Genomic DNA, 25,055 nt, shown 5'->3' with positions numbered 1-25,055 from the left:
ATATACAATAACAACAACAACAAAAAAAACCAAGCTGATCTTGCCAAAATTGCATATTCTGAAGAAAAGTATTTTCAAATAAATCTATGTTGTGCCATTTAAATGAATTATCCATATGTATGATTATAATGAAGGACATCTGTGTTCAGCTGCATTCACTCAATTCTTCCTCTGAAGAACACTTGTAGGTCAACAAGATTTCTCCAAAAATCTCAGCTTCAGCAATTATATGAAAGGCACGTTGGGCCCTTGATAAAAAGCTACATCAATATTCCTAATTTTTGCTGGCTCTCTGCTCTCACCCATGGCCTCTCCATGGTGGGAAAACTCCAGGGACTGGTGGGGAGGCATCTCTGCTCACCATGTGTAGAAACCGAAGCCAGAGTCATCACACTAGACAGCCGGGGCTTTTTCCTAAGTTGTTATTGCTAAGGAACTCTGCACAAAGACAGGGAGGAAAGTGATTGACTCAGTATTCTGCCGCCGAACAAGTCCTTGCTCTGGCTGAATCAAATCCAGACCTTGCTTTAAACTGAAGCTCCTTTTCTGTGTTAATTTGCGTAATTCGCTTTACTGAGGGTAGAATCTGTAAGTACGTAATCCCAAGCCCCTGAACGTGAGATGCTTGCTCCTTGAGTAAGATTTTTGTTCTGAAAATAACAGATAATCTTTATATTTTAGCCATATAAGTGTATATGTGTATATGATTTTAAACATATGTGTGTGTGTTTTAAATGTGTTCCTTTAAAAATAGGTCTTTCTTTCTTCATATTCATTGAGAATATCTTCGTTATCCATGGAAAATAATGAAAGATGCCAATTCTGGCTTCTTCCTGCTGAGCTCCCATTTCCGTCCTGGGAATGGTGGCTCGCTGGTGTGACTGCCAAAGATGTAGAGTTTCATGAAGGTTTGATGCCTCTGTGCCCTGCAGTTTTAAAGGGCACATGTTCAAGATGCTTTTCAGTAAATTAGAGATGACCTTATCACAGACAGCGCTTCCAGGGGGTGGGTGCTGGTGAATGTGAAATTGAGTTCCGTGAATAATTCTAGGCTCACAGTGCACTTTTCCCCACTGTTCTTTTCCCTTGAGTCCCTATTTGATTTTTACATGTTGTGAGGAATTAAAATAAAAGGCTTCCTAAATTTTTCTTATAAATTTTTTAAGACTTTATAAGATTTGAGATTTTCTGCTTTACATAGTGACAGTTCAGGTGAACCGGGAAGTCAGGTCACTATCTCAGAGTCACAGAGCGCTGACCTCAAATTCCTCCCTGGTAGGAAAATTTTGGAGCACTGTGTAAAAATGATTATTTTAAGACCTGTAATCTTCACCTATAAAATCAAACAAAGCTATCTGTGGCTTAAGGTTTTTCAATAACTACAAAGTCACAATACAATAATGCATGTGTTTGGATTTTTTTCGTAACTGCCATATCACAAATGCTAACTAGAGAATCAGGAGAATATGGGCTCTCTTCTATTAGCTTGTGTCCAGTCCCTGCTAAGACAGTACAGACACTGTTTTGTTTCTCTAAATCCAACAGTGGTTCTCAATCTTCTTAATGTTGCGACCCTTTAACACAGTTCTTTGTGTTGTGGTGACCTCCAAACATAAAATTATTTCATTGCTGCTTCATGGCTGTACTTTTGCTACTGTTGGGACTCATAATGTAAAATCTGCAGGGTGTGGGCTCCATGCTCGTGGGGTCACAACCCACAGTTTGAGGACCTCACTTAAGAAGCATCACATAAAACACTCTGGTAACCACCCCAAGACAACGGAGGAGCAAGAGGCAAGTCTGGGCCCAGGCCTGCTTTCTGACATACAAGTTCTGTGCTTTCTAAACTGTTCCCAAAGAGCTTTAAGTTTCACAACAAATTGAAAACAATGAAATCTATAGGACTTAAAAACATTTTAGTAGTGAGTAAAAGTAGTGAGTATTTCTGTTTTAAATACAATTTTCTATGTTTTCAAGGTGTAGAAAATGTGTGTAAAAAACCATGGCACCATATGGCAATCTACAAAAACTCACATTGTATTCACGGCATCCTCTTTTATATTTGTAATGCAGGAAGTGAGATAAACACATTTTCCTCTCTGCCGCCCTTTTCTGGTGTTAGAAATGCCTTCTTCTGGTACCTGTGATCACGCTATCCCGTGGCATGATGTTACTGAACATAACAAACATGTAAAATGAGTATTTCATTTTATTTTTGAAATATGAGCCTCAATAGATAGACACTTAAAATGTAATAAAGCTTGCATTTGGAAAATGGACCATAAAAATGATTTCCCAGATTTCTTGTGTGAGTGTGGCAGTGGCCATGCTGGGAAGCACTAAGCTAAATGGCCCCCCACTGAAGGATGAATGCCTAACTCAGCTGAGAGAGTTCACAGAACGTAACATCAGGGCAGGGACACAGCAGTTTTTCTCAGAGGAGGAAGACAGTTACACAGCCACCACCATGTTGAAATAGGAGCGGCGGGGCTGCGTCCCCCCGGCTGCCCACATGGCTAGGTTATGCCCAGAAATAATTACACGGAAACTGTATTCTTTCAAACACTGCCTGGCCCGGCTAGTTCCAGCTTCTTATTGGCTAGCTCTTACATATTGTTCTAACCCATTTCTAATATTCTGTGTAGCCCACAAGCTGGCTTACCAGGGAGGATCTTAACCTGCATCTGTCTGGAGAGGGAGCATCATGGCGACTTCTTCACTAAGCTTCTTTTTCCCAGCATTCTCTTCTGTCTACTCCGCCTACCTAATTTTCTGTCCTATGAGGGCCGAGGCAGTTTCTTTATTAATAAGAAATCACTCCCACATCACCACCATCTCTCCAAACTAATTTATATCTGCTTTAGTGAGCAGTGGAAACCAACGGAAATCTTTCACTCTCCAGTCAAAATTGTGAGCATACTCCTTGAGGGAAACAAATGAACTGAAAAAGCAAACCAGAAGCTAACGGGCACTGCATCACAGAATACTCGTTATCTGCGTGCTCCGAATTGCGTTTCTGACTGGGCATTTTAATTTAAAAGGACAATAAACTGAACGCTTGTTTAGGTTTGAGCATTTGGGCAAGGATGAGGGGACTTTCCGCCCAGTGGGCATGCTCTGTAGCAATGGGGTTGTGTTGCGTGGATCAGCACGCTTTTAGCTCAGCCTAATCAGATTTCCAATGCATTTCGCTCACATTTATAGTCCTCTGAAACAGTTAGTGGGTGGCTTCATGGGTGCCTCCCTGTAATGAGAGTAAGCTGACTTAATGAAAATCTTGGCTTTTAGCTACTATAATTTTAATATGAATCGCAATATTTTCTTAATATTCAACTTATTCAATTTAAGTTCCATTACCTATTCAAAGACCTAGGAATTAGTGTTAAGAGTTAATTTGGCAATAAACTGAATAGCGTACAGAAAGAAAATGACTGCTTCTCACTGTGGGCTAATAAAAACAGATACACAGTGAGGCAGATGCAGCCTGCTATGTCCTTTCTTATTAAGCTTCAGCAATTCTTCTCTTACATCAACATAATTTTTTGATAGGAATATAATACAACTTTTAAGTGATCCATGAAATAGAATCTTGTGAAAGTAATGGAGTCAGCTTCCTTTCCTTGTGGTTAGCCCTTCTTTTGCTTTTAAAGGTAATGCACTTGTTCAGCTGTTCTCGTTGACCAGAATTGGAAACTTAGCTGTGAAACTATATCTTTTCACTTATTTTTTTTAATCATGAGCATGATTTGTGCACGTTTTAGGTAGATGTTCTGCTACAGTTGCCCAGCCCTTAAACATCTTTTTGTTGTCAGAAATTTAAGTTTCTTCTAATCCTTCCTTCTTCCCTCCCTCCCTCTCTCCCTCCCTCCCTCCTTCCTTTCTTCCTTCTTTCTTTATCCCCTCATTGATTCTTTTTGCCCTTTCAATAAGCCAAGCCCAATCATAGTCTATAAGAATTCAGGGGTAATAGGCAAGAGCTCCCCTTCCCTGAAGCATCTGTTCTGGTGCGGAAGATAGTTACAGGAAACAGATGAAAAATGTTCACATAGGATGGTCAGATGCTGGAAAACGCCATAAATAAGACAAACGGGAAAGGAACTGGAGGATCGCTGTGTAGGAAGGGCTGCCCTGCCCAAGCAGAATCAGAGTCTGTCAGAGTCTGTGGGTGGCACTCACAGGCACAGAGCAAAAAGTAGCACTTAGTGAAGAAGGTTAATATGCCAGGACAGATTGTTTTCTCAAAGCATTTCCTAAGAAGGGAATAGAAAAAAAAATGGGATGATGATTTGAAGAAAAATATTTGACGAAGTATTTCCCTCTTCCCTTTTTATCTCCTCCTTCCCTCTTTTCTTTTCTCCTCCACTCTTCTCATTTCTTTCTTTAGTTGCGGTAGAAAATAATAAAGAAGCCGAGTTTGTATAGAGACTTTCGTGAGTGTGCTGATGAGGGATAATGAGTGATTCCGGAAACAAATGTGTTTAAGGAAACTGGAGGTGTACCCTTAGCACACTGCATGAATGGGAGGGCTGAGAAAAGTGTGGCCAGCTCTGTTCGGTCCATTCAGGGGCAAATGTGTTGTGAGGCCTAGGCTTTTCTCCAGGTGACAAAACAGGTACTTCTATAGCGGAGGGGGGGGGGTGTCTTCCTCTCCGCAGTACAACATAATCGGAAAAGGGGAAGGGTGATTGTCCTGATGAGACAAAGGAGTGCCTCTGGACAGAGGGAGACAGATGTGGCACATAGGCAAATAGTGGTTTATAAAGATAAAATGGGAAACCCTGTGTTAAGATGAGGTATTTAATATTAATTGGGCATATTAAACAGGTGAGCCAAAGAGGGCTTTTGGTTGCTGGACTTGGTAGCCAGCTTCAGGAGAAGGAAGTAGCCAAATAAGTGTGTAGACCTTGGTGAGTAGCATTAGGAATGCCATCAAATGGTTTTTTGGGGGTGTAGAGGGAAAGGGAAAAGGGCAAGGACTGCTGGAGTCATGTGAATGCACGCTCAGCCTCTGTAAGTTTGAGCTGGCATCCTCATAGACTGTTAAATCACAGAAATAGCTGAGGAGTGGTGGAGTTTGTTTCTTCTTCTTCAACACCAGAAACACAAAGGAGAAGGCAAAAAATGGTCTAACACCACTCTAAAGAGTATGTAGGCACCACCAATCTTGAATTCAAAATTCAGGTTAAAAAACTCATCTATTTTCTGTCTATTTTAACCAATGAATTTCTTATTAGTCGTTGATGATATGTTTATTGTTATTTTGAAAGTTTATATATCATCACAGCTGTCCATAAAATACTGGTTCAATGATAACCTGATCTCAATAAATACAATAAGCTTCTGGTTAAGTTAGCTGATGTACTGAGATATTTGGGCATATTGAGTGTTCAGAATGAGTTCTGTAGTCCCATAGCCCAACTTCTGGTTGGGTTCTAAGATAGGTACATGGAGGAGATGTGTTTAACGTCTTGGTCCTTTTTACCCAGTATTCATACTGCTTGGTAGGCAAGAGCATTCTGGATGACCTGTGTTGCATGGTAGGCTAGGTCATGGGCAACAAAGTTCTGAATTCCTCCCATCCCTATAAAATTTGTGATTCCTTTTAGTATACATCTGCCCTGACCTACGATGCTGTCCAAGTGATGACCGAAGCATTCCGCAACCTTCGGAAGCAGAGGATTGAAATCTCCCGGAGAGGCAATGCAGGGGATTGTTTGGCCAACCCAGCTGTGCCTTGGGGACAAGGTGTAGAAATAGAAAGGGCCCTCAAACAGGTCAGTTTCACAGAACCCGCGCGAATGTGGCAGCACATAGTCATTAAGGTGGTTTCTGTGCGACTTTTGTTTGTTTGTTTTTGTTTTGCCAAAACATATAAGTTACCTTTGTTTTATTCTTTATGTTGAATATACAGGCCATGTTGTCTCCTCAGAAGACAAAGGTAGGGTAAAGAATAGACAGATTGGTTAACCTGCACTTTAGTCCTTATAACCAACTATGAGTGGGTGCATATCATGTTTGTTGTTCTGGGTCTGGGTTACCTCACTCAGAATGATTTTTTTCTAGTTCCATCCATATGTCTGAAAATTTCATGAAGCCATCATTGGTTACAGCTGAGTAGTATCCCATTGCATAGGGCGAAAAAAGCTAGATAGCAAGGAGTCACAAGGAGGGATATGAATTTCCCTGGGAACAGGAAGGAGTAAAGATCTGGGTACACTGTGGGTGGGGGTTGAGAGGATGGAGATGTGGGAGCTAGAAAGAGCAGACTTCTGTGGGAAGTCTGTTGAAGGCAGGATGGTGGGGGAGAGTAACAAAAGAGATGTCTTGATGGGGGAGTATTGGGGGATAGGGAGAAACCTGGTGCCAGGGAAGCCCCCAAGAGCCCACAGCGATGACCCCAACTAAGACTCCTAGCAATAGTAGAAAGAATGCATGAATTGGCCATCTTATGTAAGCAGATTGGTAACTTCCCTAATTGCCATCAGAGATACTCTATCCAGTCACTGATGAAAGCAGAGGCAGAGATCCACAGACAATTACTGTGCTGTCTTGTGGAAGAAAAAGAGGAGGGATTGTACCAGCCAGGGGTGTCATGATGGGGGAACCCACGGAGAAAGCGGACCTGAGTTCCTGAGAGCTTGTGGACACTAGACCAACAGCCAGGGAGCCTACACGGGACCAACCTAGGGCAACCTCTGCATGTGTGTGACAATTCATTTGGTCTCTTAGTAAGGCTTCTTACAATCAGAGTAGGGCCTCTCCCTGGTGCTCAGCTGGCTATTGGTAACCTGTTCCCCATGCTCTATTACCTGGTCTCATCTCATGTAAGAGGAGAAGCTAAGCCTCAGCTAGATGTACCAAGCTTTGTGCAAGCCCATGGGAGGTCTGCCTCTTTCTGAATGATAATGGAGGAAAGACATTTGGGGAGGAGAGTAGATGGGAAAGGGGAGAAAAGCAAAGGTATGGAAGGGGAGGAGGGAGTGGGGGTTGGTAAGTAAAATAAATGAAAAACATGTCATTTAAATAATAAACTTAAACACACACACAGAGTAAACAGTAACCTGTCCAGGTCAGTGTGAGCAATCTTCCCAGTTTGCATCTTGAATTTAATAAATTGATAACTGTGTTCTATTTCCATTCCATCCTTAGGTTCAAGTTGAAGGTCTCTCTGGAAATATAAAGTTTGACCAGAACGGAAAAAGAATAAACTACACGATTAATATCATGGAGCTAAAAACAAACGGGCCCCGGAAGGTAAGACTTTAAGTATTTAAAATGGGGTCTCCCTTTGAAGAGGCAGATTCTGTCGTGAGCTTTTTCCACTCCTGGGGTCAGAGAGCATGTGCATGTAAATAGTGATGAGCCGCTTCTAGAAACAAATTCAGTTTTGAGATTTGTTTTGAATCAAATCAACTCATTTTTCATAAGTGATAGTAATAATTAATCTAAAATAGTACCTATATGCAGAAGTGTTACGTGCCTTTTTCAACTTTGATAAGAAGACTTTAATTATAAGATAGAAAAGAACTGCTAAAGATGTTATGTAATTAGATCAAATAAATAGTGGTATAAGCACATATTAAACTGTTTAATTCAAAATCTTGCCTTAAAATAGTCTGGCTAAATTGTCACTGTTTGAGATATATTTACATATATAAATTATTACCTCACCAACCAAATTATCCAGTAAATGTGAAAAGTGAGCCAGGTGCACTGGCACATGAACTACAGAAGCTGAGGCAGGGGATTGTGAGTTGAATGGAACTTGAGCTATATAGTGAGTTCTAGACAAACTAAGGATACCTAACAAGCTATTGAGTCAATTAAACAAAAATAAATAAATAAATAATAAAATAGGAAGATTCAACCTAATTTTAGAAATTATCTTTTCTTCGGAATTTCATTTCCAACCAGATGCATATTCATGAAGGTAAAGCTGTTGCTGGTCCTTAGAAGTCTCTGTAAGGTGGGCGTTGCTTTGGGTGCAGACATGGGTTTGAAAAGTGTCACGTGTTTTCCATGAAGCCAGGCCACTTCTCATCATTGTTCATCAACTGTGACCTTTTCCAGATTGGCTACTGGAGTGAAGTGGACAAAATGGTTGTCACCCTAACCGAGCTCCCTTCTGGAAATGACACATCTGGGCTTGAAAATAAAACTGTGGTGGTCACCACAATCTTGGTAATTAATCACACTTTCCTAGGTTGGGCTGCATGTTTTCTTATTCTAAGTATCTACTTGGAGACTTGATGTTTAGGCTTTAGAATAGGAAGATCACCAAACAGCTTTTACAATGCTTAATTCATTGCTTACTTGTCATTGTGTCCCTTACTGCATGCTTACCTACTCTAAGGGTTATACACAAGCTGAGTTGAAGCAGGTAGAATGTTCTCATCCTCTAGCAGGCTGGAGTCTAGCTTGATAGATAACTGATACCCTGCTGCAGACACTAGTGAAGAGCAGAGCAAAGTCTTGTTCGCTCTTTACACATCCTTTCAAATCTCACTCAACTCTGGTTCATCTCCACCCTCCCCCCAGTTTAGTAATATGATCTAATAATGCTGCTAATAATGTTGCTAAGCCCTCTTTATACACAATGAAAGGCAAGTGTGATCTCCTTTATACCAATCATTTGAACACAGTGGTAGCCATGTGCCCTGTTCCAAAGACATGACTATTGAAAGAAGGAAGCAAAGTTTGCCTAGATGTGTGGATCATGAAGACACAATGCCAAGCAAGGGGTGGAGAGAAGGTGGAATTTGTTAGGGTATGTGGTTTTGTGATAAGATGATTTGGCACTCTTACTTAGTAATGAGGTTATAAATTGGTGAATTCATTTTCCTAACAACATGAGATGAAAATATAAAGACACTTATAAGAGATTTAGATAAAACATTAGTGGCACCTGGAATTCTCTTCATGAGTGTGAGTTAGACATTTGGGAATTCTCACCCTCATCATGCTATTGAAAGGAACCACTAACTCAATTAGATTTATATTCTGTAACACTCCAAAATGAACAACATTAGATTTGCTGAATAATTTCATCATACTTCCTCTCTCATGGGTTTCTAGAGAGAGAGCTTCTATAACTATACGTGTAACATTATTCTAGCGTATTATATCTCTTAGATGAAGTAAGACACAAAACTCTCAGGAATAGAATCAGTTTGTTGCCATGACAATGACCATTTCAGTTTATGTATCATTGTACATGCAGCTTTTCTCCTACATGATGTTTGTACTTGGAGTAGCAGTAACACAGATCTTGCCTGAACTCAATAAGGGTAAGAAAGACCCAAAGGTAGTAGCTGTTGAGCAAAAATTTCCCTCTCTTGTGCCTAAGGATTACAAATAAAACGAGAGGCTATGCAAAGAGCTTTTATGTATCTTACTCAAATATGATTAGACATAAGCCATTTTAATGACCAATAATAGAGAGATTTGAGGAGGTTGATTGTAGAAGCACTATGCCTATATATTGTTATTTCAATGTCTGTCATATTATCTATATCTAACATATGCCTAGGTATAATAAGTAATTATTAAGCTATGGGTTTGACATAATAGCAGCATGTAAATCTTGATGATAATCAGTTGAACATATTGTCTTTCCTTACAGGAATCACCATATGTTATGATGAAGAAAAATCATGAAATGCTTGAGGGGAATGAGCGTTATGAGGGCTACTGTGTTGACTTAGCTGCAGAAATTGCCAAACATTGTGGGTTCAAGTACAAGTTGACTATTGTTGGGGATGGCAAGTATGGGGCCAGGGATGCAGACACCAAAATTTGGAATGGTATGGTTGGAGAGCTTGTATATGGGGTAAGTATATATCTCTTTAAAGCTAAAGTAATTCAGTTTGAACCATTGTTGAGAGAATGGTCATTCTATTTTAAAATATCCATTTATCAGTTTTTGGCATTCCATGATGCTCTAGAAAACAACCGTTTTATTTATTTGATAAAACTTGAAAGGTTGAAACAAAAACAAGAAGCAAACTTGAAAATTAATTGAAACATTCATTGACCAGTCTTTAAGCACATATGTTATCCCCAAACTTCAAGTGTATATCACAGGAACTGTGTAATGACCTTATCTAAGCCAGATAGGTCAACGATTTGTCTATAGTAGTAGGTGAATAAATACATGGCCCTCTTTCTTATTCTTTAGCACCAGAGCCATAATTACTGCCACTCTTGAATTTCCATCCCAAGTTTTAAACATGTGTCTTTCTTAACCATAATGGTGGGTCCTGTTATTTTCCTTTCTTTCCTTTACAGAAAGCTGACATTGCAATTGCTCCGTTAACTATCACCCTTGTGAGAGAAGAGGTGATTGACTTCTCCAAGCCCTTCATGAGTCTTGGAATCTCTATCATGATCAAGAAGCCTCAGAAGTCCAAACCAGGAGTGTTTTCCTTTCTTGATCCTTTAGCCTATGAGATCTGGATGTGCATTGTGTTTGCCTACATTGGGGTCAGTGTAGTTTTATTCCTGGTCAGCAGATTTAGCCCCTACGAGTGGCACACTGAGGAGTTTGAAGATGGAAGAGAAACACAAAGTAGTGAATCAACTAATGAATTTGGGATTTTTAATAGTCTCTGGTTTTCCCTGGGTGCCTTTATGCAGCAAGGATGCGATATTTCGCCAAGGTTGGTTACTCGCTTGCTTCAACTTTGTGCATTTTAGGTCTCAAGTGGATGTCCATGGTGTTTATGAGTTCACTATGAAGATGTCTCCAGCTGCCGACTGCTTGTCCAAGCAATTTAAGATGCTTAGAGGACAAACTTTTACCATCGGCGTAAGCCTGTGAAATACCTGAACAACGTTCTTTGAATGTTGGCCATGTGTTTCCCTGGTGAAATTGTACACACCATGGAGAGGCTAGAAAATGCATAAGGTTCCTATCATTCCATGCCTGCTTGGAGGGGTACCGTGTTTTTGCTGCATATTCTCATTTTACAGTCATCTGTGTGTTGATCCACAGACCTGTATATGGGAAAATGGGCGATGTTAGCTATTTCCGAGTCAACAACTTGTAAGACAACACTTCATTTGAACATACTTCATCTCTTTATTTTCCTGTTACCATCAGTTCATGAAAACAGTGTGAGAGAGAGATTATTAAGGTTTTTGAATATTAGGCTTCTGTGTATAATGGTTGATCATACATTTTCAGGTATCTAAAAATGCAGACAGAAAACCAATGACTTTGCTGCAGATGCCTATTGAATGGTACCACTCACACATCAGAGATTCCCATCAGGATACGATCATCTCAGACTAAAGTGACTAATTGTCATATATCTGACATAAATCGCCAGTTGTTTTTGTTTATGTTACAAGACTCGTGATAAGTACCCGTGTCTCTTCAGAGAAATAAATCCTACTTCTGCTAGTGTGTTATCATTAACATTTAAAGCCAGGATGTTATTTGTCTTCTGGGGCAGTTCAATTTGAGATAGAGTAGCCTCCTTTGATTCCAAGGGTAAATCTTTACTAGTAAAGGGAGTGACTTTTTTATGAGAATTCATTCAAATATTAGTTTTTAGTATTTAGTGGATTACAAGCAATTAATTTCAAAATGAATATAAACATCTTTAAAATTCATAGCTTTCTGAGTGTTAAAGTATCTTTTTCTGGCTGAAAAGAAGGAAATGTACCTCCTAGGCAGAAATTATTAAACAACTGATCTCTGATAGTCAGTAGCTGTAATGGTAGTGTATTATAAAAGTTCCATTAAAAAGAAAAAACAAACAAATAAAGTAAGTATTTATAAAGACAAATCTTAGCTCCATATTCACCGTGGATTCTATTTAGGTCTTCCATGAACTAGAAATGGTCTAAATAAAGTTTCATGGTATGCACAAAGGAGCACATGGTCCTAAATACAGAGTTAAACTCTGACAACACGTAGAGGGGTTGTCGTCTCTACATTTAGTTATCCGATTTAAATTAGAGTTGTGGTGATCAGTTTCTAAGAATAAGGAAGAAAAAATAACAAAACTGAAAACTCAGAGGACAATCTGGTCCATAGAACTGTAGCTTTAATGGCTGAGCTTGGGTAAGACCACTGAATCGTGGTCACTAATTGGAAGCAAAGGCAGCTGAGCTTGGGTAAGACCACTGAATCGTGGTCACTTATTGTAAGTAAAGGCAGCTGAGCTTGGCTGGCACACGTTCTGCTCTGCCTTTCAGGTAAGCAGAAGTGTGTGGGGGTTTGTAATGAAGTGGGTACTGTCCTGTGTTCCCAGAGATGGACCGGGCCTGGGAGCTTCCCACCTCCCACTCACAGCATGGCACCACAGATGCTTTGCTATCTAGTATCTGCTAAGCATCAGAAAATCTTTTGTGTTTGTGGCTGGGATGGAAGGCACACTTATTCTAGAACATTCCAGGGTCCACTATGGCATTAGGACAGTTTCTCTCTCTCTCTCTCTTTCTCTCTCTCTCTCTCTCTCTCTCTCTCTCTATCTTTTTTTTTTTTATTAAGCTTGCTTCCGAAATAGTATATATTTTTTGTGCTTTGATTTTATTCTTGAGTCTCACTCAAGGACATTCTTTTCTTAGTAAGAAACTTTGGTTTTCAGTTAGGGTATTTCCTTTATTAATATATTTTTATTTCAGAATATTTAGATATAACACCTATACTAAAAATATATTTATCTTTCTGCTTATTTTCTGTATATACACTTAAACTGAGCCTAGAACATAGCACTGACCAATTTAATGATTGTTTTAATAAAAGAATGAAGTGCACTCCTTTGTCTTAGAAGGCAGTTATGGCCGCTGCACAGCAGAGCAATAGAATGCGTTGCTGTCTTACAAAGAGCTGAAAATGAACAGAGCACTTAGAAACTCCTTTGATAAACTTTGGAAATGCATCACCCTTTCCAGGTGAAATCTGTTGTGGAACTCCATTAAGAACGCTGAGAGGGCGCAATTGAAGTACAGTCTAGGACAATTTGCTGAAACCAGTGACTATAACTTGCCTGAAATTAAAAAACAAAAGAAGAAAAAGTTGGTTTGGGGCCCCGTCACTATGAGATATGTTTTTAAAACATAGGCATTAGAAAAGCAATGTGCACAATGATTATTGGTATTCTTCAGGCTGCTTTTTTTTACATCCACAATATCTCTCCATGTAAATCATATGCCATTGAAACATCCTTATCTGATGTGTATTTAGAAGACATGACAGTGTCTCTGCTTTTCCCTTCTTCAGCATCTGCTACAGAAAGTAAAAAAATCTCTATTTTTGATGATGGCAACTTTTGTTACAAATCAAAATTAAGTTTTTTCCTCTTAATAAAATTTCTCCAGAACTCTCAGAAAAATTAATTGCTGCTTTTAAAATAAAGATAAGTGATAAAAATCTAAAAATATGTTCTATGTCTTACAATTAATATATTTAAAGTAACACTGAAATATTTGATCTTAATAATATTTTTAAGCACTGGAATAAAAGCAAAGTGATAAGTAGTTTTTATTTTTTAACTAGAATAGAATAACATATAAGCACAATTCTTAATCAGGTAGGAGATATTGCACAGTGTCAAATGTATTTAAAAAAAACAACCTTAGTGTTGAAGGATGCGAGCAGCCATGTTCTGAGTCTGTCCTCAGAGTTCCAGGTGTGTATCCTATAATTGTCCTGCAGCACAGAAAGACAGGATACACTGGAAGATGACTATGTCAATATCAGTGTTTTCCAGAACCAATATTTAAAAAAACATTTGATTTAGAGTCCATGTGAGAAATATTTAAACTTTCCTTTCTAACATGTTAATTTAAATATTCACATTTTATAGTGACTTTGGCTTGGAGGTTAAATTACACTTTTTCAGTTTTTCATTTAAAGCCTAAATGATGGCCTAAACTTTAAGTTTATTGAAATTAGCTAATTCTTTTGTATGGAACAAGCGGTCTATTCTACTAAAATCACCAGAAATTTATCTTATATCTATTTATCAAAGGCTGCATTACCTAATGCTAATAGTCAATAAATTTGATTCTGCCATTAAATTGACCAACTTTCATGTTTTAACAATCTGGAAATGCTGCTACTTCAAATTTCTCAATTATATGCCGAATCCCATAAAATCTAAAATAACACAGCAGATGTTTGTTGGTATCTACATAACTGCATTCATCTCCTTCAATATTTGAAGAAAAACATTGGCAATCTATTAAGATTTTTAAAAACATCATGTGTATTTATAGTCAGACAGATGATGCCATCTTCTTATACTTCACATTAGGAATTTATATCTTTTAAATTTTAAACGTCTAATTTGTTTTCTTTTGAGTTTTCTTCCTCTCTCAAGCAGGAAACACAAAGGAACAGGGTCAGAGCAGTCCACACCATGAAGGCATCTGATTTACTCATTGAGAATTATGTTTTACATTCAGTGTCATTTCATTTTCCATTTCTCTCCGGTGCTGTATCAAGCACATGATCTTCACACCCCAAAACCTCATGTTTTGATGGAGCTGAGCTTGCTTGTGGGGGGGTGGGGGTCAGGTGCATTAAGGGGAGAGTGTATTTTATGTTGAAAGCTATATTAATGCTATACAATTTAGCAATACTTGTTTTGTTATGAACTTTAATGCTGTTCTAAGGTTCTTCTGTTTGTGCTTGCATCATAAGTAGACAAAGTATTGTGTATATTAGATGAGATATTTGTACATTTCCTGAAGTTGCTTTCTTGGGAAATTTTACACCATTAATTACTTGGGTCTATAATTATGGGAATGTCCCAAGAATAGTGTAGGTCTTTGGATACATCCTCAGATCTCAGTCTTCTTACTCTGTACTTCTAGTCCCAAATTGTTAGTAGTTCCTAGTTTCTTGAGCTAAAATATGTATTGCAAGGTATAAAGTGAACTATTCTGTAAGTGGTTATTTGCATATGAATGTTAACTTGTTTTTATATTAGATATTTCATTTCACTTTACGAATCCATTTCATACTTGTTATCAGATCCCTCTCTGGGCGCATTGTTGGAGGTGTGTGGTGGTTCTTTACCCTGATCATAATCTCCTCCTACACGGCTAACTTAGCTGCCTTCCTGACCGTAGAGAGGATGGTGTCTCCCATCGAAAGTGCCGAGGATCTGTCTAAGCAAACAGAAATTGCTTATGGAACTTTAGACTCTGGCTCCACTAAAGAGTTTTTCAGGGTAAGAGATTCTGGTTTCTTAGTGTCTGTGTTGCTTGTTTGCTTTCTCTAAATTTAATCCCTATAAATTAGCCTCCCTCTTCTTCCCATGGTCCATGAAAGAAAGGGTGCTGTGTGGAAAGAACCAGCTGTCTCTGTTGACTTTGATCTCGGTATGTTTCTATCTCAGATTGTCCCGATGTCCAACTGTTGCTGTGCTTCCACACTTTTTTACTCTTAGTTCCTCAGAAGAAATAATATTGTTATGCAATCTTAATTTTCTAAAAACTGATTGACTTTCCTTGAGAACAAAAATGAAACAAATGCAGTTTAGGTTACTGCTATTCTCTAAGGAAAGGGTGCCGCAGCTTTCTTTCATGTTATATAAGCCTGGGTTTGGTGGAGACAGTTGCAGGCTGAGCTTTGGGGGAGACAGACGGAGTCTGGAGATGCAGCTGGGGCAGAATCCTCCTTTTGGCCTGAGCATTGGTAGCGGTAAAAGAACTCTCTAGTGGCTGGCCTCTCTGCTACTCTGATCTTCAGCATTAACCCCTATATCTGACTCTGGGTTTTTATTATTAAGAACAATTAAAGTTTTTGCTCCACATGACCCTATCCACATTTGATTACATGAAGTTAAAGTATCAGTTGGGGTTGAAATGTGATCAGGTCCTTGCTGTGTCTTTTATGTTAGCTCCAGGAGGAACTTGAAAGAGCCTTGGCTGGATCTCAGTGCACACAGCATTATATGAGTTCTTAGTGAGAGAAAGAAACTGTGTGGTTGACTATTTACAAGCTGCTACTTCTCACTCTATTATCTGAGTGCAGTTGAAATTTTATATTGCTTGAAAGGAGAGGATGTAAAGGGATGCTTGCTAACCATCCTGAGATTAATGTTCACCACACATTTGTTCTATGGTCTTCTTCAACTGTCTTTTAGTTCTAGGTATTTTGGATCTTCATGTAAGGTACATTCTAGGCAGGCTGAAAGCTAGCCAATTTGATTGTCATGGTGGCCAGCTTTCCAGGAAGAGGGAATGGAGGAAGTGGGTTGAAGGTGTGCTCATGTGTTTTGTTCTTCGGCCACCTGATTTTTGACTACCTGATCGAAGAACCGGTGAACCGTTCTAATGTTATTACATCTCCTACTACGACATAATCTCATTTTGTTGCTAGGTTTTCCTTTGTCTGTTATTTTAAAAGTTGGAATAGTATTAATTCCACTAGAGCATCTATGAGTAACGACATCATTTTTCTGTTGTAACAATAGCAAGCTTTGAGTTCAGGTTTGGGGAAAACAATTTGAGAAATAAGGACACTGTCCAAATCAAATAACAGCTGAAAAAAATGAATAAAACTTAGAACACATAGAGATGAATGTCTGTTTCTAAAATCCAATTTGGATTTCTTACAAATGAATCTAATTTTAATTATCAGTTTCATTAAATAACTTTGTTAATGTAAATGTTACTTACATTGAATTTCTAGCTTATAGTAATCTCTTTTGTACTACAGTGATATTAGCTGTTTTAAAGCCTAGAGTACTTACAGAGTTCCGGTAAATAAGTTAATATTAAATTAAGTTACGTGAATATTACTTTACTGAAATTGGTGAGTCCATATAGATTTTGAAGCGTGGCATGAGCTCTAAGTTCTCTAATTTAAGATGTGTGTTTCTCCTCAGTGCTGATCAATATTTGTTGTAAGAAAGGGAAAGTCGAATGCAGTGTTGAAAAGTCTGAGAGATTTGGGGCTAGAAGTGGCCTCTATATATCTACAGCTTTCTCTCTAAGGACTCTGTTACACTGCCTTGACCTGCCATAGGCTTGCTAATCGTACTTAATTAGAGTGCCACTGTAGCATTCCTATAATTAGGAGGGAATTAGGATTTCAAATATAAACTTCTATTTTTAGAGTTTCAATTTTGATCATTTCCCCTCATTAAAATAGGGCAGATCATAGTTCTTTAATTTTGTTTAGAAAATGATTTTTTTTTTTTTTTTTTTTTACAAAACCTGAGTTTGCTATGTTCCCACAGCAAGTTAGAATCTAGAGAGGCGATGACATTCCCTGTGAGCCCGCGACAGGTCTCTTGGTCCACGAAGGACAATGATTGACTTTCAGAAGGGGAGTAGGAGTTTCTTCCTGTGTGTTCTTAGTCCTTCTCACTGTCATCGGTCCATTTCTTCCAGTTGTCTCCTCTGGGAAGACAGGGCACACCGTATACTCTCTGCCCAAGTGTTACCTGTTAGTGCTGTTAGCGTGAGGAAGAAAAACATTGCCAAATCCTTGTCAGAGCAAAGGTTCTTCCTCTCTTCTGGGAGGAGTCTAATTCCTCTCGTTTGCAGATAGGACAATTGTTCTGATCTAGGTGCATTAAGCTGCAGTGTTGTTGCTCAACATCATAGGCGTTCTCTATACTAGAAACAGCATAAATGTCGGCTACATAGAATCAATGCAATTGTTCCTCGCTAGAAAGATAGTTTGAAACTTTCCTGCTTTTATAGGTGTGTGTGTGTGTGTGTGAGAGAGTGTGAGTGTGAGTATGTTCATTTCACAAATCAATAGTCATGGTTACCAGAGGGTTACAATAACTTAAATTATCAATAAGGATGAAATGTTTTGTCATGAATGGCATTAAATACACATGTCTGGACTTGGGAAGTGTATGTCTTTAATCTCAGCTATTTGGAAAAGGGAAAGCGAAGAGTCACAAATCTGAGGTCTACCTTGACTACAGAATGAGTTCAAAACCAGCCCAGGACACTTAGGTCTCCCTAATTTTTAATTTTAACAGGATTAAAAATGAAAGTGTACAAGAAGGGTCACCCCTTAGGAGTATCTCTGAAGCAGAAGCAGAACTCTTGCCTAGCACACACAAGGTCCTCATTAACAGCCCTGAGCCAATAAAACATGCAAGTATGATCACAGATGAAAGTGTTCTAGTCATTACAAGCTAGCTTACTGACAGGATGGTAAACACTGTTTCAGTAATGTTACAATCCTTGCATCTGCTGATTGCGTGTAGCAAAGACACATTATAAGTCCTTGATTCCCAATGACACGACATACAGAAAAGAGATTTCACTAGTTTGTAAACCCTCCTTTTTTCTATTATTTTCAGTACTTCCAATGATTTCTGTGCTACAATTACAAAGGTCACCAGTGTTCATAAGGCAGAAATAAGTATCTGTTGATTTTAGCATAGCAACCGTACATATGTACAGCTTTCAAGTGTTGCAGAAATTTAGAGTGGCCATATATGTATTTCTATATATGTAGGATGTTACTCACACAAGAAGAGATTCTTTTTGGTCCTTCACACATGTTTAAATGTGTAAATAGCATCTACGTTTGTAGCCATTAAATAAATCCTGAACATGAATACATAGCAAAGAATAGCACAGTAAACACGGTGATATTCATGCATGGTTAGTCATATCTGTTACATATTTCTCTTCTTTCATGTTATATAGATTGATTACATGCCTGCACCATTTCTAGATGACAAGGTGAAGTCATTTCCTCCTGGTTGGCAACCTTCCTTTCTCTGACATTTTAATTTTCTCACTATTGGACAGAGCATCTGAGGAAGCGTTTTGTTCATCTGCAGGCTTTAAGAACATAGGTAGCCTGTAAGGAGCTGGCTCTGCCACCTCTGGTCAGTTCTACCTGATTAGAACACTGCAGAAAAGGTCAAAATGTAGGAGGCTTTGGCACTGGCTCCTTTCAAAGTTATTGCCCTGCTTAGTGACCATGCATCTCATGCAGTGGTTCTCAAAGTTCACAAGAAAAGAAGTCTAAAGACAGGGACAGGAGGCTCTTAAGTCATGGGACTTCAGTGTTCCAATAGTGAGAAGGGACTACATTTTATTACTGGATTATGATTATTGGTGCCCTTTTTTCACGATAAATAGGTTATCTTTGTCCCACAGGTATTTTCCACAAATGTCACTGGTCCCCAACTTTCTGGCTGGGTCATTTAAAAACCACCACCTGCCATACCAGCTGAGGGCTCCGCCATCAGACCACAGAAAGCTTTTGCTTACAGACCATGCACAAGCACACACATCACCCACAAAGCACTGGTTTTCACAATGGCGAATGCTGAGGACAATCTCTCAGGAAAGGTCACAACGATGAAACTATTCAACAATTCCCTCATTTTACAATGCTTAAAACGCCTAGTTTGTGTGCTTCGGAAAGAAGATGAATATCACAGAACAATGCACAAGCATGATTTAGGGTTTGATTTTTTTATTACCTTGTTTATAAAGAATCATCTCTCTCTGTTTATACTAGATATCTTTTCCACATCAGTTGCCATGACAACAAACATGTCTGAGGGCTCTGGACAGAGGAAAAACAGAATTTTGACATCGTTTCAATGATCAGAGTAAAATAAAATTAAATATAATCGTGTTGGTAAATTTAGAAGCTTTTCAATTATAATATTTTAATTTATACATCATATATTTTACATATTATATATATTTCAATTATAATTATAATTACTTGAAGAAAAATATGACACTGACGTAATTTACAATTCATATTTCTGCATAGCTTTGTTCTGAATTTTACAAAGTTTCCACCCAAAGCATAGTGTCTTGTATGGATGTGGATGGCTACTCATTTTGTAGAGTAATAGAAACTTAAAAACCAATGGCAGTTGAAGACATCTACAAATACCATAAATGAAATTACAGCAAAACTGTAGGCAGGCACAAGTATTTAATTCAAGTTATCAAAATTAAGTACTTTAACCATGAGAGGATTTCCATTTTATATTTTAACTTGGCTAACATATGGTAAATATATGAAATTGTCTTTTCTGAACAGTTTAGGTGTGAAGTCATTATCCTGCATAATTTCATTCCAAATGAATTTTTTGATTCCTTAATTTTGTTTTTCTGAAGCAGTATCTTTACTGTCCATCCCAATCTGCCATGAATTTCCAACCACCAACTGCCTTTTGACTTTTAGTCACAGGCAGTCCCAAACCAGAATAAGAGTGAGTTTTCACCTTCGGCTTCAAATACTTTTCTTTACCAGAGATTCATTATTGACATGACAAAAAGAGGAAGAAAGAAAGAAAGAAAGAAAGAAAGAAAGAAAGAAAGAAAGAAAGAAAGAAAGAAAGAATTTAGCTAAATAATTTTGGTAGAAGATTATGCTTAAGGATGAAGCACCTTTGGTCATTTTGTCAGGAAGACTTAGATTGCTGCCTTTAGGACCTTATCCCCCAAATACAGACATCTTTTTAAGTGGAGGTGGTAGAGCAATGACAGCGGGAAAGATAAAGCAGCCGCAGTCTAAGTTAGTAAGTGACTTCTTCCTGTACGTCGTCTGAATTCACAGCTGTTTGTCTTTTTACATTTTCCTGTGTTCCAAATGTCTTTATGCATTTCCTTAAGGAACGTATAGATGGCTCAGATGGAAAATTGCATGTGAAACAAGCACAAGGGATTGAATTCTGATGTATCACCACAAGGCTCTAAGAATTTTAACCGTTAAATTCTGTCAACCTTTTTCTTCAACAGCTACATGGCATCTGCCTGAGTCTGCCTTCTTTCTCCCTACATTCAGTTTAATTTTCTTGCCCAGCTCTGTTCTGACTGTCATAGGTCAAAGCAGCTTCTTTATTAACCAATGGTAATAAAACAGTTATAGCATACAGAGGGTCATCCCATATCTCCAAGAGTTATCAAGACAACAAGTGTTATGAACATGATAATTAACAGTATGTCCATCCTGGTTAAGTTGATTACCCCTTCATTTAGACGTTCCTTTTTAAAATCAGGCATTGCATAATCACGTAGAGACCTAACATTCCTTATCATAATTGTGTTTCCTATTTTGTAACATGAGGGAAAACACTCTCCCTTTTAACTAGTTCCTGCCTTAATAAATTTCCAGTGTTTTCACAAATCCGCCACCAACAACAATGAAAATGTGATGCTTATTGCTGCTGCATAGAAAGTAAAAGCCTGTCTGGGTCTCAAGGCTAGTTCGACAACAACCTGAGAAGGGGGTTCATGGAAAAACCAGAAAGAGAAAAGAAAGGAAAACCTAGCCGGTTGGGTGGTGCTTTGTAGTGAGTTTGTATCCCAAACAATGGGTGCTACATGAAGCACTACTAACTCAAAACCCAGAGACTGAGGTTGGCAGTTAAAGATGAAAATCAGAAAAGCAAACAAATGGCCACTCGAAAGCTCTTACCTCTATGAAATCTTCAGACTGAAAACAGAGCGAGTCTCTTTCATTCCACCTTCTAGTCCTCTCTAGTGCTCATTTAAAAGGCATGCACCACCACTGCCTGGCCTGTATGGCTAACTAGTGTGGTTAGCTTTGCACTCTGATCTTCAGGCAAGCTTATTTGTTAAGTCATAAACAAAATATCATCACACAGTCATAACTGATGTATCTACAAAACAACATGTGCGTCTGACACACAGAGATACCTGAGGAAAATGGGGAGGAAGGAGTGCGAGCCAGAGGAACAGAGAGTGTGCTGTAAGACCGAGGAATGTCAAAATCTTCACCTATGAAATCTCACCGACACGACTGGCTGGCTAAACATAATTTGAGCAAGGATGTCACCAATAGACATTATAAGTTGGAAAGTGGAAAGTTCATGAGGACTCAATCACAGACAAATAATTGTAGGCAACTACAGATTGCTAAGAGTTGTAGAATAATATTCCCCAGGGAAGGACATATCAATTAGCTGTGCAATACCTGAAAACATGGACATGGAGGAAACATTATGCAGACAGAGTAGGGTTATTTACATATTTAAGAAACTAGTGTGTGTGTGTGTGTGTGTGTGTGTGTGTGTGTGTATAAAAGAGGCCATAGATTTGAAAGAGGGCAGAGGAAAGGAGTGTGAACAGGAGGGTTTGGAGAGAGAAAAGGGGAGGGAAAATGATGTGATTGCGTTATAGTCTCAAAAATTTTAAAGTACAAAGAAAAAAATGTTATAAAAATAAGTAACCATGACTCAGTTGACCTCAGAGAGCTTGTGGGTGTAGAATTGAGATGAAGTATCAGCTGTACAGACTTCACCAGTGCACAGACTTTCCGATGGCCGCAGATAATTAGAATGGCTGAGAAATCCTTCAGCTGAAAAACTGAGTCAGTCTTCTATATTGCATTTTAATGCCCTTCAATCTTGGAAAGAATACACTCATATTTTGGAAAAACTCTTTAATCTAGTAGGGAATAGAAAAGTTTTATGAATGAAATGGAAATTGTCATCGCTAATGTTTGGGCTTTCACAAAGGGCATCAAAATATTTAATCTTTAATGCACCTTGGATAGTTTTACCAATTTGAAAAAAAAATGACCAGTTCAATGAATAAATAGATAAAAGATTTGTGCAACTTTATTTTGAAACTTTTTAAATAAGTTTATAATTTATCCCAAAGTTAAGCATCACATTTTTGTGAGGACTCACAATAGAAAAGTCCTGAAGCTGAACAAGACTGTCAATTTTACTAAGATTAAACAGTGAAATTTTAAAATAAATAATAAAGAGACAGGAAAGGGAGAAATGATAAGTAAATCAGCTTCCAACACCAAGGGGATGTTGGTTTGCCTTACCAAGTCCCCAGCTAGTCAACGAAGTTCCATTTTTAAAAGAACCTAACTGCCACGCACTGCGCCCGTGTCTGTGCTCTGTGCACTAGAACCCGGTTTGCGAGTTTCGGGCAAGGGGCTGGAGGTTGAGAACACAGACGCAGAGACAAACTGACACGCAGACCTTTTAACACTGATACCAAAGCTTCTAGAATGCCCCCTTTATTGTGTTCAGGGGCAGATTATATAGAGATAGCCACGCCCCAGCCAACCCCACCAGAAACCACTCTCCTGCCATCAGGAACTCCTGAAGGTCTCGTGCTCCGAGCGGATGTAGGCACTCAGATCAGGGGGAAACAAGTTGTTTACAAGAAATTCAGGATCTGGGGTCTCACTGCTCCCAACGCCTAACTTGGATGAGATGCTGTGATGATGGTTAACCTTCCAGTTGAGTTCCTGGAAGGATATTCCTATAACTTTATGCCATAACAGCGATGAAGTCTGCATGACAAGATAATGCTTCCAAATCTGTGATCTCAAAGGGGAATAATTTCAGAAATGGAAACATGTCTCCATGAGTTAGAAAAATTATTAGCTAATAAAAACTGTAATTGTGGAAATAACATTGATACATTTTAGAGGAGGAACAAAACTAATAGGATTAAAATATAATAAAATGCAATTAATTAGACTGTCTTATGTCCTATAGTCTTGTTGTTTCACACTGAAGTGGCTAAGACTCTAAGGGATCCTCAACCAACCCTGACTTTGAAAGCTTAGAAGATTGCTGGGGAGCCATCCATCTTCAGTCAATACTTGAAGCCCAAACATGCTAAACTCTGATATCAGCAGCAGTATCAGGAAAAGCTGCCCCCCAGAGGAGGCGTGGGGACAGATGAACTCACCTGCCAGACATGGAAACAATGAGACAAAAAAAAATGGAAAACAGTTTTCTTTCACCTAATGGTGTTTTGAATGGTTTGGTCCCACTCACTTGTGGATTTGCATACTTCTTCTCCAGTTGGTAGACCTGTCTGGAAAGGATTAGGTGGTGTAGCCTTGTTAGAGCAGGTGTGTCACTGGGGGTAGGCTTGGAGGTTTCCAAAGCCCATACCATTCCCGGTTTGCTCTCTCTGCATTCTACTTCCTGGTCAAGATGCAAGTTCAGTTACTGCTCAAGTGCCATGCTTCATTGATATGCCCAGTGACTTATGTCTTCCTTGATTCCAAAGCCAGTGAAGTTGACAATGAAGTTTAAGCCCCACAATGTCTAATAGAAATTTCCAGCATCATTGACCATGTTTTTTGCTTAGCGTCTCTATATCAGGGTCTTGGTGCCTAGTGCTTTTCAAGTCTAATTAGGCATCTGAATTCCTGTTCTGCTCTAATTAAGGATAGACTATTTAGAATTGAGGCAATAAAAATATCCTTTTGATGTTCTTTGAAATAGGTCCTTTATGTATTATAGCATATTTTTTGATTCATTATAGGGTCCTACTTTTTTTTCATGCAGTGACTTCACTGTTTGAGGTGTTCATGAATGCAAAGGAAATTAATTTTTATAGCAACAGAATTTTATCAAAAATATTAAAAGTTGAAGGTTTTTATTTTTCCTAGGCAGTATCTGTGTTGGCACAGGGATGTCCTGCCTCCCTTCTGCTTTGTCAGAATCTCCTAAGGGCTATCTCAGTCTTCCCTGGACCATTTGCTTTCTCCCCAGAGATCTAAAATTGCAGTGTTTGATAAGATGTGGACTTACATGCGGAGCGCAGAGCCCTCTGTGTTTGTGAGGACGACAGCCGAAGGAGTGGCCAGAGTCAGGAAATCCAAAGGGAAGTATGCCTACCTGCTGGAGTCCACCATGAATGAGTACATCGAGCAGAGGAAACCTTGCGACACCATGAAAGTGGGAGGCAACCTGGACTCCAAAGGCTACGGCATCGCCACACCTAAAGGATCCTCATTAAGGTGGGTGGAATAGTATAACAATGTGCTCAATGTTGTTATAGTATCCCACCTACCCTGATGTGTCTTTAAGACTCTTACGGTTTGTATACGGACATGAGGTAACTCACCATCACAGACATGATCAGAAAAGTTGCTGAATGTTTTGAGACATTTGGATACACTTTTAAATTATACAGCAGGCTTTTGTTTGGTTTGGTTTGCTTTATTTTATAGCTTTTTTTCTTTTCATTTTGGAGTTAAATCACGTTCATTTTCAAAACTACATCTTTGTGTAGCTTGGTTTCATCTTTGAGTTTCCTTTACCAGCATTTCTAGCCTTTGTGTCTTACAAACCCTACAC

General features: G+C 38.7%; 1 protein-coding gene across 8 annotated transcripts in view; it reads left to right on the top strand.

Annotated features, from left to right (window-relative positions):
* Positions 1-25,055, top strand: part of Gria2 (glutamate ionotropic receptor AMPA type subunit 2) — a 122,049-nt gene that overhangs the window by 87,048 nt on the left and 9,946 nt on the right. For all 8 annotated transcript variants that reach the window (XR_007594722.1, XM_050158737.1, XM_050158736.1 and 5 more), the window contains exons 7-13: positions 5,607-5,774; positions 7,150-7,254; positions 8,071-8,181; positions 9,623-9,829; positions 10,288-10,658; positions 14,990-15,188; positions 24,468-24,715. Coding sequence is in view for 7 of the 8 variants with exons in the window: in XM_050158737.1 (XP_050014694.1) it covers positions 5,607-5,774; positions 7,150-7,254; positions 8,071-8,181; positions 9,623-9,829; positions 10,288-10,658; positions 14,990-15,188; positions 24,468-24,715 (1,409 nt within the window). In the remaining variant the exon portion in view is untranslated. The remainder of the gene's footprint in view (positions 1-5,606; positions 5,775-7,149; positions 7,255-8,070; positions 8,182-9,622; positions 9,830-10,287; positions 10,659-14,989; positions 15,189-24,467; positions 24,716-25,055) is intronic.

This window comes from Alexandromys fortis, unplaced genomic scaffold (genome assembly GCF_014885135.2).
Source record: "Alexandromys fortis isolate MF-2015 unplaced genomic scaffold, M_Fortis_MF-2015_v1.1 scaffold_102, whole genome shotgun sequence".
NCBI classification, from domain to species: domain Eukaryota; kingdom Metazoa; phylum Chordata; class Mammalia; order Rodentia; family Cricetidae; genus Alexandromys; species Alexandromys fortis.
This window is presented reverse-complemented; position numbering and strand designations above follow the sequence as displayed.